Source organism: Solea solea, chromosome 8, assembly GCF_958295425.1.
Source record: "Solea solea chromosome 8, fSolSol10.1, whole genome shotgun sequence".
Classification (NCBI taxonomy): Eukaryota; Metazoa; Chordata; class Actinopteri; order Pleuronectiformes; family Soleidae; genus Solea; species Solea solea.
The window spans coordinates 15,987,495-16,002,802 of record NC_081141.1 but is presented as its reverse complement, the minus strand read 5'-3'; the positions used below and the strand labels follow the sequence as shown (position 1 = coordinate 16,002,802).

Genomic DNA, 15,308 nt, shown 5'->3' with positions numbered 1-15,308 from the left:
AGATTGGCACAGCACCCCCCGCGACCCTGATGTGGAGGATAAAGTACACGATGGATGGATTGACTTGTAAGTGTGTTTAAGTTTACTATCAAGTGTAGTTTTGTCAAGATTTTTTCATACTTTATTGTACTGATTATGTTTTATATTCATCATTTGACAATCGTTATTGTGTATAATGTAGTTGTGATGTGTATGCATTGACATTTTAATGTGTTATGTCATTTTAGCATGTCGTTCTAGTGTTTTAGAGTAGTTTTAATGTGTTTGATCATGTAAGAGCCCAACTCGCAATGGCTATAAACTCTACATACAGCAAATCAGTTGCATTATTTGTATAGAAACTATGTTAACTGTATTGTCCCTTTTTAAATTCTATTATATTCTATTGTGTGGATAAAGAGCATACATTAAATTATTCTGAACTTCACACAAACCAAAGCCATCTCACCAAGTGTACAAGCAGCTTTTGAGTGTTCATCAAGACTAGAAAAGTGCTAAATCAATACACATCATCCTCAAATAACAGCAAAACCAAAACATTAGTTTGAAAGTCAAAGAACTCCTTTATTACAAAGTCAGCATGTTGATGACATTCCAAAGGCAGAAAGGTTTAAAAAAAAAAGAAGAAAAAAATAGATGTGATGACAGAAAATACAGCAAGTCCTTCATGAGGGATTTGGGGTACATGCTACATCACTGCCAGACAAGAGAAAAGAAAACAGACTTTTCAACAGAAGTAGGAATGGCAACGCACACGTCTTCCTCCTCTACGCCCATTTCATGCCAGAAGAGGACAACGTGAACTTTATGAATGCAGCGCTTGGTATTTATAGAGAGCAGAGACTCTTTAAATGCATATAAAAATGTTTTTTAGACTCAGTCAACATTATTTTTCCCCTGAATGTCAGAGTGAGACACTGAGCCAGACTGAGCAGCAAGAACAAATGATGTCCAAGCAGGACCATGTGTTGCCATAGACATTTTGTTTTACTGTAAAGCTATGATGCGTTACTTGTGGCCTCCTGAAATATAAATTATCAAAGTTCTGTATAGTGAACTTTTTCTTCCAGTAAATGGATTTGTCGATAGAATCGCAAGAACTGTTTCGTCCCAGTTTTCTCATAATGCACGGTTATTAAAGTCTCCAGATATCTGTTGGACAGTCAAAGGATTCAGCTTTGTTGAGGAAATAAGAATATTTACTATTTGTTCACTAAATAACACATTTCATGTTGTTTTTTGAGAGATAATTCACCTTTTTTTTCCTCCGCAGGGGCCATGTAAGGGACTACTTTTGAGCCCCTGACTGTTGCCAAGGCAACCAGCAGAACGCATAACCACAGCGGTGAATTGTGGTTCTCCAACTCACAGGTCAGCATGACACAAATAAATGCATTTTTACTCATGTAACATCTTGGTTGTAAAATGAAGGATTATTTTTTATCACAAATTGAACCATTCGTCTTTCTCAAGTAGCTTTTTTCCCCTCAGTTCCCTGTGTGAAAGACCTTCACATGAAAAACAGACGTTTTAATGCGTTTTCCCTTCATCCTGCAGGGGTTTTCTTTCTAAGAGGACGTTAAGGATAACACATTTAGCCTTGTTACTGTAAAGCTGTGCTTTTCCATTAAGTAGTCTATCTGAGACACGACGGAATCAAAATAAACTTTCAGAATCATGTTAGTACTGAAAGAAAACCAGATATATAAAAGGAGGGTTTGCACTTTGTCTTCATGTCAGTTACAAATGTTTCACAAGCTTTAAAAAAAAAAAGAAAAAAAAAAGCCTTTTCAAACGCAAACTGACCAACATGTTTCAGGAATTCTTCTAAATCTGGAAAGGAACACTTCATCCATAATTGGAGATGCATATTTTCCCTGGAAAGTAACAAAATGTTCACCCACTGTCGGCTAATTGCTCAAAAATAAACACACATTTTCATTAGAATGAGTAATAAAAAAAAAGATTATAAAGTGGAAAGTATGTTTGCAGAAATGATAAATCAATGGGCAACTTCATTTAAAAAAAAAAAAAAAAAAAAAATAGGACTTGGTGTAATATTAATAATAGTAGTAAATAACAGAGAATGCACATTTTCAGCCAACAATCTGCTGCTCATTCAACAGGAAAAAGACCTCAGCATGAATAAATAATATCAGATAAAACCAGAGTTTGAGAGGAAAGCAGTGCAGTGAAGATTTCACTCTGGCTAATCAATGATATGATATTAATTACAACTAAAAAAAAAGAGTGAGAATGAGGGAACGGATGGAACATTTGCTGGTATTAAGACCATTTAAATTAAGTAGAGTGGAACTATATTAGACAGCAACACTGATGTATTATACCTGACACACACACACACACACACATTTAACTACAAAAATATGAAGACATCTCACTGCTCTATTGCACATTCAGCAGCACAGCAAGTTTCATGACACTCACATCCCAACTTAGTTTTCAAGAATGCTCATCTTGTCTAGCATTACAAAAAATAAGGAACCCTTAAATTTGAAGTGAGTCTGGTCTGAATTCCTTTAGATACAACTCTGCATCAAACGCGGCTCAGATTATTATGCCCAATACCATCAATTTAACAACACTGGATTAAGGACCTTTCAATATCACATTCTAACTATATATATATATATATATATATATATATATATATATATATATATATATATGTAAAGAGAGAGAGAGAAAGTCATAAGTAATATGTCATATTATTTACTTCACTTGCCAGACACAAACTTCATGTCGTGAATTCATGCATTTGAATCCATTTGAGTGTGAGAAAGCAGTCTCCAGATTGAAAACAAGGACGAAACGTCCACAAAAACAAAGTGGACCATGGTGAAGGTGGACCTTAAGTTAAGATTTGCTTGTCAAAAACACATTTTCTCTTTATATAAACACAGTCTGAGACTTAGAAAGTGTGCGGAAGAACAGAGTCACACGGTCGACAGCTTCAGTGTCCACTGCCAGGCTACAAGTATGAAATTCTGTTTAAATAAATGCAATTATTAGAATGGTTAAAAGGAAAAAAATAAAAAAATGGAATAAAATGAAACAAATGGGATAAAACAAAACTTCTCGGAGAATCCGCTGATAAAAAAATCCCTCCCAGAAAATAATTTCATTTTTTTTTTCTTTCTTTGTTTTTTTCTCATCTTTTTTTTTTTTGCAAAAAGTGAAAATATAGGGGTTATTTTTACTGTGTTCTCTGCAAATGTCCATTTAAAAAAAGCACTATAGTACCAATGAGTCCTTTTTTTGAAATATATTAACAGCTGTACAATAGGCAAGTGTGTTCATGAAAAACAAAATTTTAGCGAATTATCTTACATAAAAGGCGTCTTTACAGATATGGGTTAAAAAGGCTCATATTAAACGATATAAAAAAGAAGATACAAAAACAGCTTCCACTAATGAGACTCTTGGAGGGTTGTCTTTTCTTCGATGGCCTGTTTCACTATTTCAGCCAACTTCAAGCGGTCAACTTTATCGGAGAAGGCTCGTCCTGCAACACACACAAAAGCAGCTGGTTCATGACCTGTGACGATAAATAAGCAGCGGAGTGAGATGTTGTCATAGGTGTGTTCAAGACTAAGTCATGGTTGGGGCCTTTAGTTGCAAATGAATGTAAGGCTGTTAATTAGACGTTATCTTTCATTTGTTCTGTTATCTATTAAGGTTTAAAGCTCCAGTCTGGACCTTCTATCGCCCCCGTGTGGACCTCTGAGGAATTACAGAAACACTGTGGTCCTCAGTGACCTAGTTTCTTCTCCTTAAGGCGCTGGTATGTGGAAAGTAAGTGGAATTTTGCAAGTCATTTTCATAAGTGATTGATTTTGTTTTCAAAAGATAACATGGCTGCTCTGTGGGGTATAAGAGTGCAGAAGTCACAGAGTGAGGTGGTACTGACCGTCCCAGCTGAGCCCCTGGAGACCTTCTCTCAGCAGTTTACAGTCTCTGTTGAACCTCCAGGCGTCATACATCACCTCGTTCAGCTTCTCATCCTCATTCTCTCCTGGACAAAACAAATATATATATATATATAGAACATAATTACCTCAGATGCTGTTTGAGTTGTTTTTCTATACATATGTCATGAGGCACATTAAGCAGCTCCTTAAGCAGTCATGACTCATGATAGATGAGAAACACACAGCAAATGTCCCAGGAGTACTGCAGCAGATTAGGTCGTCCATTTCTGACCAGGCCAGAGTTGCAAACAGACATTTTAAATGTCGGATTGCAGGACATTTATGATTTCATTTGATTCCTTGTGCTTCTTTAATCATTCATTCATCAATTCATTACAGCAGCAGACATGCTAAACTGTTATTGATCAATATCCTACAAACAGTAGTAATAGTTTGCTTATCCGTCTCCTGGGCACACGGGCAGTTTCTCATGTTTGCTTTGTATCTACAACTGGGAACATAATAAGTAATATGTAGAAATAGCTGAAAAACAAATCAGTGTCACTTTACTCTATGTAACATGACGTTAATAGAAAAAGTATGTGCGTCACTGTCGGTGTGTTTGTAGTTATTGTTTTACTCACCAGCTTGTGGTAGTATACACTGTGCAATGACATCTCGTAATTTTTCCAGTGCTACATTGGTGTCTTCTCCTCCGTTCTCTGGGTCATGGATGAAGAAACCATCGCTGGGCTTTGGGCTGCAACACAAGACACCGCAGCACATTTCAGACTCGGTCTCTGGCCTTTCATTTATCCAATTGTCTTTACTCCAGAAGGGCACAATTATCTCATTTGCACCATATTAGGCAAATCAAACAAATTAAGTAATTATACCCAAGTAGTTTGCGCTTCCTGAGGATTGGGTTGTTGACGGAGTTTAAGGGCTTCAGGCTGATGTTCAGATCCTGAATTCTCATGTTGGCCAGCTGCTCTGCGTGGGCCTGCTGGATACCTGCGACGACAGCCTGTGACACACAATCAGAAGAGTCAAATAACGACGTAAGAAGATAGTAAGTAGTAAAACAATCTAATCTGTTTACAGACAAGTACTGAAGCACAGATGTCGCTGGGATTGCGGTATATTTTGGCTGAATGGTCGTATACTGTACTTGTATATCGCGGTATTAAAACACTTTTTAACAGTTTTAATGATGTAGCAGTGTCAAAAATAAATTAGAGAATGGGTGCTGTTTAGGACGCCACTTCTACTTGGAGCTCTGCGAGCCCAGATGCGCCCTCATCCTCCACTTCCTCACCCATGTGTCAGATGCTGGTGTGAGACAGAGCGAGAGATAAGGTGCCACAATCCGGTCAAAATGTTCACTCCACACGCTCACATGCCCCGATAGAGGAGACTCTGCTCTCCCCTACAACGAGATGCTTTCTTGTGTAATCCTATACTGTTTGATATCATTTTAAAACTCCATACACTGCCCAGCCCTACTGTAAATTGTTCATGCCAGCTCCTTAGTAACCTTTCTGAGAAAGAACTGGAAAATTCTGTAAGCGAGTGTCTTGCCTTCTGCATGCTCAACACGGCGCCACTCCTCACCTCAATACTCTGTACTTTCCCTGCTGCTGTGAACGTGTGTGGCACAGAAAATCTGCTCCAATTCTCATATGTGACGGTGAAACTGCAATTTCCTGGACATTTTCCAGATTTCATGTTTGGTGCCATGCAAGTTTTCTGCACCACTAAGTTCCCACTTACCTTGTCCATCATCATCTGTGCGGACGGCAGCACATTGTCGAGGGCCTCAGTGCAGTTGAGCCAAGGGTGAGCCAGGACTCCCTCAATAGTCAACCTCTCCTCTGGCTTTACCTTCAGCAGCCTGGAGGAAGGGAGGGTAAATTATTGAAAAGAGTAATGACAAATGAGGTAAAGAGGGGTGGGATGAATGAAAATAAGGAAGCAGGAGAGAAGGAGGGTACTGTTCAAATAACAGTACCATGCTTGATTCACCCGTTTCAACAGCCAGGTGAAAAGGAGAAAGACTCACTTGCGTACAATGTCCTTGGCCATTTCTGAGATCTGGCTCCACTCATCTTCAGGGAAGTCAAAGCTTCCCGTCATAATCTTCTTCCTCATGTCCTTTGGGATGGTGCGGCTGTGGTGCTTGGAGTAGAACGGAGGGTAGCCACACAACATTACGTAGATAATTACGCCAAGAGACCACAAGTCACAGCTCTGCGGAACAAAAAAAACCCTGCACAGTTAAAAACCTCATGACCAGTGAGAGCGTAAGGATTAGTATTTAGTTCCACATATGGGTTTCACCTTGTTATATGTATAGGGAGTGGGTGAGGTAGGTATTATTCCAGACTTTTCCTTCTGGTGTCTTCTTTGAGCCTCAAGTACCTGAAGAGGAACAACAAGACGATTTGATTTGATTTAAGTAATTAACTGTTTATGGAAGCCATCGAGACACAAGCATGACTGATGTGCTGTGTGTTTGTTTTTTTCACCTGAGGTGCTACATAGTAAGGAGTGAACTGAGGAGTCATCAGGTCTCCTTGATCAATTTTGGCAAAGCCAAAGTCGCATAACTTGACAGGTGCATCCTGTGAAACAGAGAATCACAGAGTCAGTACAAGCACAGAGACACGTGTCTGATTATATCTTAGTAATCAGCACTTAAGAGTTTTGTATATGTAGTACATGATACTGCCAAAACACAATACCAAATATGTAACATTATTTAATTTGCCATATTTGGCCAAGACAAATTTCCTTCCTGCACCGACTGAAAAGTTAAGCACGGGCTGTAAATTTAAAGTTCAGCAAAGTTTTTGATTTCGACCGAAACCGATGATGCATCTTTGAAATTGCAGCATTTTTCTTTGTGCCATTAGTTTCCAGCTACTAACCAATGAGTTATCCTTGAAGAGCAGGTTCTCTGGCTTCAGGTCACGATGTGCAAGATTTAGGGAGTGACAGTGTTCCAAGGCTTGACTGATCTATAGGAGAAGAGGGTTTTTAGCCAATGTGCGTTGTTTCCTTTGACCACTGATGCACGGACTGCTTGGTCTCAGACAGGAAACACGTCGATACCCACAGGAAGAATATTGGACACAAAAAATTTAGTGCAACCCACCCATGGAAAAAGACTGACTGGGCAGAATTAAAGACTTGCTAGACAATGTTACAGTATAACAATTAAAAAGAAAAGCAATCTGGACTCTTGTGTATATATGCGTGTCTCCACCTACCTGTTTAGTGACTTGGCTGGCCATTTTTTCAGTAAAGTGCCTGTGCTGACTGATTCTGTGGAAAAGCTCACCGCCCTCCATCATCTCCATAACTATCAAAAGCCTCGCTCTGTGAATGAACAAGCAAGGAGTTAAAGATGCTCAGAGGAAACAGTAGAAGAGAGATGGATTTTTAAACAAGTACTAAAACCACTTTACCTTGGACTAGACTCATGAGGGAACTGGACACTATTAGCGTAAACCTCCAGGATTTGCACTATGTTTGGGTGGTTGGCACACATCATATGGAGACGCACCTGCATGGACATATATATATAAAGTCATTTACTTTATGTTTTGTCTCTAGATTAAATTCATGCATGCGAAAGTCATAAAAGTCATAATTGAGCTATTAAAAAGACAAAAAGATAACAAAGAATTAAGTGTTGTGGAGCTGTCTCTTAGTTTTCATCAACCAATTCCATCAGAAGAAAGAAATTGGGTGTGAGCTTTATGGGTCTTTTAAAACTTTAAGATATTTTGACATGTCACAACAGGACAGGTGCAGATGTAAAAAAACAAAAAATGAATGCAGACTGAATTTCCAAGGTTTTTTTCTCATTAGACCCTGAACAGTCCATAGGTGTGGATGTGAGGGTGAATAGATGTTGGTCCTGTCATAGGCTGGAGATCTGTGAAGATGTTCCCTGCCTCCCATTCAATGGCAGGTTGGGTTGGCTTCAGCTCCCCATGCATCCCTCACAGGATACACAGTGTAAATAATGGAAAAAAATTCCCTGGTTTCTTTCTACACTTTAAATTCCGTCGTATTGTTCTCAGTGCAATGACAATAAAGTCATTCTATTCTATTCTAAAGACAGCTTCTGCAGAGAGAGAGAGACACTGCAGTGAGGAAGACATGTCTTCCTAAGCCTCATGTATTTTAGACACAATTTACTCGCTTTTTTAAACCACAAATGTTGGCTATGTTCAGGGGCATCATTGCGTTAAGGGCCGTGGGGCCATGCCCCACCAGAGGACACTGCTGTGCAGGGGAGGATTATAAGCTTTTATGTTTTCCTGTGTCAAAAGTGTCGTGGAGCACAAGTTAATAATAAATTCAACATTGTCCCCAATGAAATGTCCGCAGTTTTCATTTGATGAACGCAATTTCCACTGTAGACACATCGTGTAGTTGTATGTGAATAGTTGGTTGTGCCGGATGATGCGCGTCCTCTGTTTCCTCTGAGATATCCTCCCAGCACCTGCAGTGTTGTGTACAGTGTTGTGTACAGTGTTGTGTACAGTGCACGCTTCAGTTTCAGCAGTGGGGCCAGAAGTTCAGGGACCTAGAGTGCTTCTCATTAGTTGATTTGAAGCAAGGGCGGCACTGGTTTGTGCACATGAAGGACCGCAGAGCGTCATTCCTCTTCAAGAAGTGAGCGCTCAGACTAATTTATTTTTATTCTAACTTGTACTTGATAATGTAGTTTACATATTGTTTGAATTACAGTGGAATTTCTGTAATGCGTAACTGGCGATACGTGTGTGGTGGCTTTGCATATGGGGTGTGTGCCGTTCATGCCATGAGTCGTGCATGGTTGTTATTGTTGTCACGTTGTTGTTTCGATCTTGAGTATTTGATATTGTGAGGTTTTGAACACTGCCATTTGGTGGTGCTATTGATATGATAATATATGTCATCAGATTGCCATTGCTTGTGTGATGGCATTATTCAGCTACAATGATGCTACTGTGGTTTTGTTGTGAGGGTATGAGAGTAATATGTGGTATTTCTGGATTGCATTATAAGATTTTCCTGCATGGCCCCACCAGAATTTCCAGACCAAAATCGCCACTGGCTATGTTTTTGGCTATATTTTATTTTTGGTTCTTCATCACAAACGCAGAAACTTAAGCCAATGCGTGCTTCTAAACATGTGTCAAGAGAATCAGTGATTCTGTGTGCTTGTCAGTGACAGCTTTAGCAGTTCAGTAGCACAAGCCTGTGTTGCTTGTTTTGACTGCATGTCTCTCTGTTTATCTGTTATTTAAGATGCTTGATCAAAACAGAAGGCTGCTAATGACGTGGAGAGGCTGTGAGACAAACTGTTCGCTACAGTGTCAAAGAGAGAGAGACAGACAGACAGACAGCGAGAGAGAGAGAGAGAAGCCCAAACAAACACAGAAGAAGCACAGGAGACAGATTGACAAGGAAAGAAAAACGGGAATGAATAAAGACAGATAACAGGCAGGCAGACGGAGCAAAGCATATTTAAAATGCTTTAGGACACCAGACAACAAACAATCATAACCGCATCACAGGGGTTTCCTCTAACCTCATTTCTGGCCTTGGGACGATCAATGAGGATCTTCAGGGCCAGGCGTTCCTGAGTTGACTTCTTCACACAAACTCTACACAGGAGAGAAAGCAAGAGTCAAGCAAACACACCAAGAATGATGACCTATGATAACCTGAAAGGTTTTCTGCAGTCCGTTTATAAAATACACAGCCAGAGACATTTCGCTGGCATTTTTATCTGTACGATAAAGAAGATTGATTGACATCAAGTCAAATAAGCTTGTCTTTGTAACACAGGGCTGGCAAACACCCTATGGGATACATGTTTTGTAAATTTAGTCAACACTGAATGAGCACAGAGAAGGCGGCTGATAGTGTGATGTTGAAAAGGGTATTTTTAAGCATCAGAGTTTGTTATTGGGTATATAAATTGTGCCTGCATCTTTGTAACAAGAGTAGAACCGAAGGGAATCCTCTATGGGTGTTTTGTAATAAAATAAGGGGTGGCAGCATGGTTGGTGCCTCGCAGCAAGAAGACTGTCAGTTTAAATCCTGGTTTGACCGGAGCCTTTATGGGAGGAGTTCTCCCTGTGTGTGTCTGGGGGTTTTTTCCAGCTGCTCTGGCTTCTTCTTTCCCATGCTTATGAGGAATTGCAGATTCTGGTTAGACCCTGAACTGTCCATAGGTGTGGATGTGAGGGTGAATGGATGTTTGTCTCTGTATGATGGTTTCTAACACTTTAGAATTGTGAGTACAATACACACTGACTGAACAGAACTATTGAGGTAGTGATCTATAAATATAAGTATATCTGATCATCAATTTCTACTTTTTGAAAAGCTCTTTATCTCCTTTCTCCCTTCATCTGAGCAGCAATGGCTGAAACATCCACGTTTAAGCAGCAACCTTTAGCCCTTAAACTCAGATTACACTATTAAAGCCTCACTGCGGGAAACATTCTGGTTCAGCCAAAGTTCACTTCACTGGAAAGCAATATCTACCTAATGAATCACAGTTAGACAGAGGTGCAGGGGGGCTGGTACAGTGAAAGACATGAATGTGTTATGAGACAGGAAGACGTGAGCATGAGGTTGAATAAGAGAGTCATTCATAGACTTAGACAAAGGTCGTAATGAAATGAAGTGAAATGCAGATGCATAGTCACTAAAATAATGAGACAGAGTGAGCAGGAGTTACTGGAAAAAAAATGACAGATTATCTGAGTAATTTCAAATGAAGAGCTGATGAGTCAGATTCTCAGTCACTTGAGGCAAACACTTGACACGTGAAGAAATAACAGGTTGTTCTCTACTGAATAGCTTTAAAGTGCAGACTCTGATACATTACAGCTGGAATCAGCAGGGCAGTCAGACACACGGGTTGACTCAGAAAGCAGTTAAAGCAAACACTGTGACTCACATAACATTGTGCAATTCCTGCATAAAACTCAGGACATGTAAAAGTTCTTTAGATGAAGAGATCATTTGAGTGACATTATTTCCACGTTAGCAGGTTGTGATTCATAACAATGCAGTTTTCCAGTTTGAGGATGACCAGATTCAACAGATGACTTCATTGAGTACATAAAAGTTTATGTAAAAAGGCTCAAATCATTGTCTATTGTTAGTTCTTCGTAATTTGTGCCTTCCTGTGGTGTATTACTCACAGCGTCTTTGAGTGGAAATGATTACAGAGGAGAATGCAGAGAAAGAAAAGGTCTGAGATTTATCGGGGGCAACAAACCTCACGTATATTCACAGGCAGCTGCTATTTAATCTGAGTGCAGCTTCTCAAAAAAATGGTTGTTATATAACCTATATAATAAGCTGCTTTTATATTTTAAAAGAATTGTGGACCCGCCGACTCAGCCACCCACAGTAGTTGGATCAGTTCTTTATATCCCAGTCAATTAACCATCTTAATGTGTGTCAGTTACTCAAGTGTAAGGTCAAACTGGGGAATTAGCGCCACAGTCAACAACACTACAATAAAACCAGTCAGGAGGAGTAATAAACAACAAACATCAGAAACAAGTAGTAGTTTTTTGGCCATACACAGTTTGTTTATTTGCCAGCCCAGTAGACAAATTATCCAAATCTGATTTGAAACCAGATGCACATTCTGCAGTTGGTGTGACAAAAGTGTGGCCGAAACCTTCACAACAGTGCTTTAATCATGCACTACAAGGACTGGGCAATATACAGCATTCAGTATAGTACAGGTCTCTTTAGTCCAGATATGGGATTTCAAAATATGCTAGGTCATGATGCAGAGTTTTACACATCTTAAAAGAAAACAACAATTTGGGTGACCCTGGTTCATCTCTCACAACCAAACTCTCAATCTGCTATCCTAAACAATAACAGTCTACAATGTACAGCTCATATAGGATTGTTCTGTTTAAAGTTGATTTCGAAATCACAAAGCAGATCCCAAGATGATGAGGATGATGCAATGCTGCTTGTTCTGGTTCTAGTTTAATGAACATTTTATCTCAAGTTCTGTCTATGCAATATGGTGGCAACAGTTTCATGCCACTCTGATTCAACACAAACACAATTAAATGTAGAAACTCACCTGACAGGTCCACTGATCCCAGCTCCCAACTTCTGTGTCCAGTTTATGTGGTACTCATCCAGAATCGATGATTCCTTTTGGGGACAAAAATAAATGATATGTTTCAAAGAAAAAGAAGAGAGGCAAACATTTGTGCAAAAGCAACATTTAACTAGGTTTAACCTTGCACAGGGTTGGGCGATATGGCAAAAAAAATTATCATGACAAAAAAAAAATATGTCTGAGTCTTTTGCTCAGAGTGAATGTTGATGAAAGAAATTAATTGTGGTTTTAAAATTCTTAAAAGACAGGAAAAAACAAACTTCTTAAATTCATTCATTACTGATTTATTGCCCAGCCCTAGTTGTGTACTGTATATTACTATTACATAGTAATCTACTATACTATAATACTGTGGAAAGGTCTTGCCACCAGAGACTAGGTTAAGTTCATAGTTAACTAGCTGCACCACTGATCATGATAATAGACACAGTTCCAGTAGTTCCAGCAGTTTCTAAGCAGCCGTTTACCCCCACCTGTGAAAGTCGGGGCCACCTGAAATCACATATTACTACAGACTGAGAGTTGCCCTGGCAGAGCCAGAGGCAGAAACAAGGCCAGGAACAAATCCAAGAACCAGGGTAAATAGAAATGTTGCCAGATAATGAACATGAACCACAGAAGTGTTTGTCATGACGCAAGCTTAATGATTCACATTTCTACCTTTTGTATGCAATACAAAAAGGCCAGGGGTTGTTAGAGCATTAGGTACAGATGAAAGAAATAACTTCAATCAAAATATCACATCTCGGACACATCTGACTTTGCAAGTATCTCTTATCACAGTCCCAACTGAAAGATATGTATGCGCATATGCAAGAAACTTTATCCAGTTGCTGCTGCTACAAAACTAAATACACAAGTTGCAATGGTAAAGAGGTTAACTTAGAGGTGTGCAGGAGTATTTTAGTAGTAAGTGTAGTCGATAGTAGGTAATAAAATGCATATACAGACAATGTATTTTCAATTATTTAGTTCAAACTTATGATAAAGGTTTCCCGGTGGTCAGCAAAAACAACTAAAATGCGTATATACATGAAGAATCACATTCATTTTGTTCAAACATACCTTAATGAACTTGTCTGCGTTGTTATCCTCCGACATGTTGTCCTGCTCTGGACAGATGAAGTCTGCCTCGCCGATCTCAGACAATTCACAGTGAAAACAAAGCAAGGATTTTTTTTTTCTTCCTGACCTTTACAGAGTTTTTGTCTAGCAACACAAAGCTGGACCTAAGCTTATTATATTACTACGGATGACAGGACAAGGCCATTAAGGCGAAATTATGTCTGGCCGCCGATCGGCCACAGGTCTGTCCGCCAGCCGGTTTGTTGTAACGTCAGATCAGGCCAGCTCGGCTCACAGCCTCGGGGTCCGGTTCGCTCTTCCAGCCGTCTTAGATTCACTGAAGTGACCATGTAGAGCGCATAACTCCGAGCGATGACACTAGAAAAAAGGAGGACAAGTCCGACGTGGACAAGCCCACCACTTTTGGACGGGCATTGAGCGTGGAACAAGAAGTGTATTTTTAGCCAGCGCGATGAGAGCAGTGCTCTGCCAACACACACACGGGACCGGCTAAGTTGCTAGCGACTGAGCTGTTGGCCCGACCGGGGCAGACTGGTTACACAACAGAGGCAATCTCGAGGGACGATGAGCTGGGGCAGCGGTAGCATCTGATAATAGCCCATCGAAAGCTACATCGATAACACAATGAGTGGCAACGTCTTCCCGAAACAGCAACGTATCATGTAGTCTACCCGAGCCTGGTAATGCGCAACCGAGCTAGCTCAGCTGGCAAGTTAGTTTCCGAGCTCTGCTCAAAGCTGCGAATGTTAACATTCTGTCATAATAAAGTTTAAATCGTCGCAAACAAACACGTCCGCGACAGAAACGATGAGTAAAGAATGTTTCGAAATAGCCACGAGAAAACACGCACCGTGGACTATTTTATTAATCCCACAGCTTCTTGTCAGTGGAGATACACCAATACACAAGTCGGCATTACGCAATAGCTGCCTGTGCATAACGCCTGATAAATAACATTCACGCTCTTATTAAATACAGGACACTTGATGTCTGTTATTTTTCCCTACCAAATAATTTATTTAATACCAAATTTATCACACCCAATTAGTACAAAAAAATCGGTCTGTGCATTTATAATCTGATCAGTACATGCTTTTGATGACATGAGTTTAGAAAGGACAGACTCTGATGGGTCCATTAAAGCCCCCCCTTTTTCCCGTAATTTTAGATTTTGAGCATGGTTGTATGATAACACATTTATTAACATGTAATTTTATAATACATCCATGGATTAAATGGTTAACATACATCCACGAATGAAGAACACATAAATGAAACACTCAGGGATATCCTAAATGTATAAATAAAAACCAGTCACATTTCTTTGTGGATTTTATGAGTCACTGAAATTAACAGTAGTGAAATGTATCTAATTATATTTTGTCAACTGTAATTGTGCAAATACTTGCAGTAAGCTCTTACATTATCTACTTATTTATTCCATGGCCTAACTATAAATCTTATGTGAATCTACAAAATTTTACAGATTCAATTGTGTATCAGCCTATAACCCCAAAACAGTATAAATAAAATAACCAAATTGAATGAAGCATATTTTTCGGTGGAAAATAGTTTTTTTTAAAGTGTTAACAGCTTTCTTCATTTGACCAATTGGCAAAAAACTGAGGCCATTATGGCAAGTATTTTAAATGTGCATCAAAGTGGCAAAAATTATGAAATGATAATCAAATCTAAATGGTTATTTTATATAAATGATATAACATTATATTGCCCCGTGACCCTCATGTGGAGGATAACGTTGTAGAAGATGGTCGGATGTATGGATGGATTGTATAGGAGCGTCACAAAAAAATCTGCATCCAAAAAAAACAAAAGTAAATCCTTTTTTGAATATGAGTATATCTGGCAAGATATTTATTATATTTATTTTTATTTTAAGTGCCACCTGGGAAAATATGGAGCTCTCAATGTAACACATTATTACCACTGTTAAAATAAAGTGGTGTAAATAGGACAAACAAAGTCAGCTACAGACTTTTCACAGGGGACAGATTTATTCCCAATAAAATAAGAGTGGAAAAGACTCAGTTTGTCTTTCTATCTTAAAAAAGTGGGGTAAAGTGTCGCTTTTGTGCTTTTCTTTTTGATGATTTTCC

General features: G+C 39.2%; 1 protein-coding gene across 1 annotated transcript; it reads right to left on the bottom strand.

Moving 5' to 3' along the window:
- Positions 1 to 2,717: 2,717 nt before the first annotated feature.
- Positions 2,718 to 14,271, bottom strand: mapkapk5 (MAPK activated protein kinase 5). Its single transcript, XM_058637310.1, has 14 exons — positions 13,171 to 14,271; positions 12,064 to 12,137; positions 9,523 to 9,598; positions 7,403 to 7,500; positions 7,205 to 7,313; positions 6,863 to 6,952; positions 6,461 to 6,556; positions 6,273 to 6,353; positions 5,995 to 6,182; positions 5,706 to 5,826; positions 4,829 to 4,959; positions 4,577 to 4,692; positions 3,932 to 4,036; positions 2,718 to 3,526 (listed from the first exon to the last, which is right to left on the bottom strand). The coding sequence occupies exons 1-14, from the start codon at positions 13,204 to 13,206 to the stop codon at positions 3,432 to 3,434; spliced, it is 1,416 nt and encodes a 471-aa protein (XP_058493293.1). The 5' UTR covers positions 13,207 to 14,271; the 3' UTR covers positions 2,718 to 3,431.
- Between the last annotated feature and the right edge of the window lie 1,037 nt (positions 14,272 to 15,308).

Bases quoted from the DNA above. Each gene is read 5' to 3' on its own strand.
- mapkapk5 (XM_058637310.1), bottom strand. From the start codon at position 13,206: ATGTCGGAGGATAACAACGCAGACAAGTTCATTAAG. The intron at 7,314-7,402 runs GTAAAGTGGTTT...GTTCATTCACAG, and splicing joins CCTCATGAGTCTAGTCCAAG to AGCGAGGCTTTTGATAGTTA. The intron at 6,953-7,204 runs GTAGGTGGAGAC...CTTCTCCTATAG, and splicing joins CCAGCCAAGTCACTAAACAG to ATCAGTCAAGCCTTGGAACA.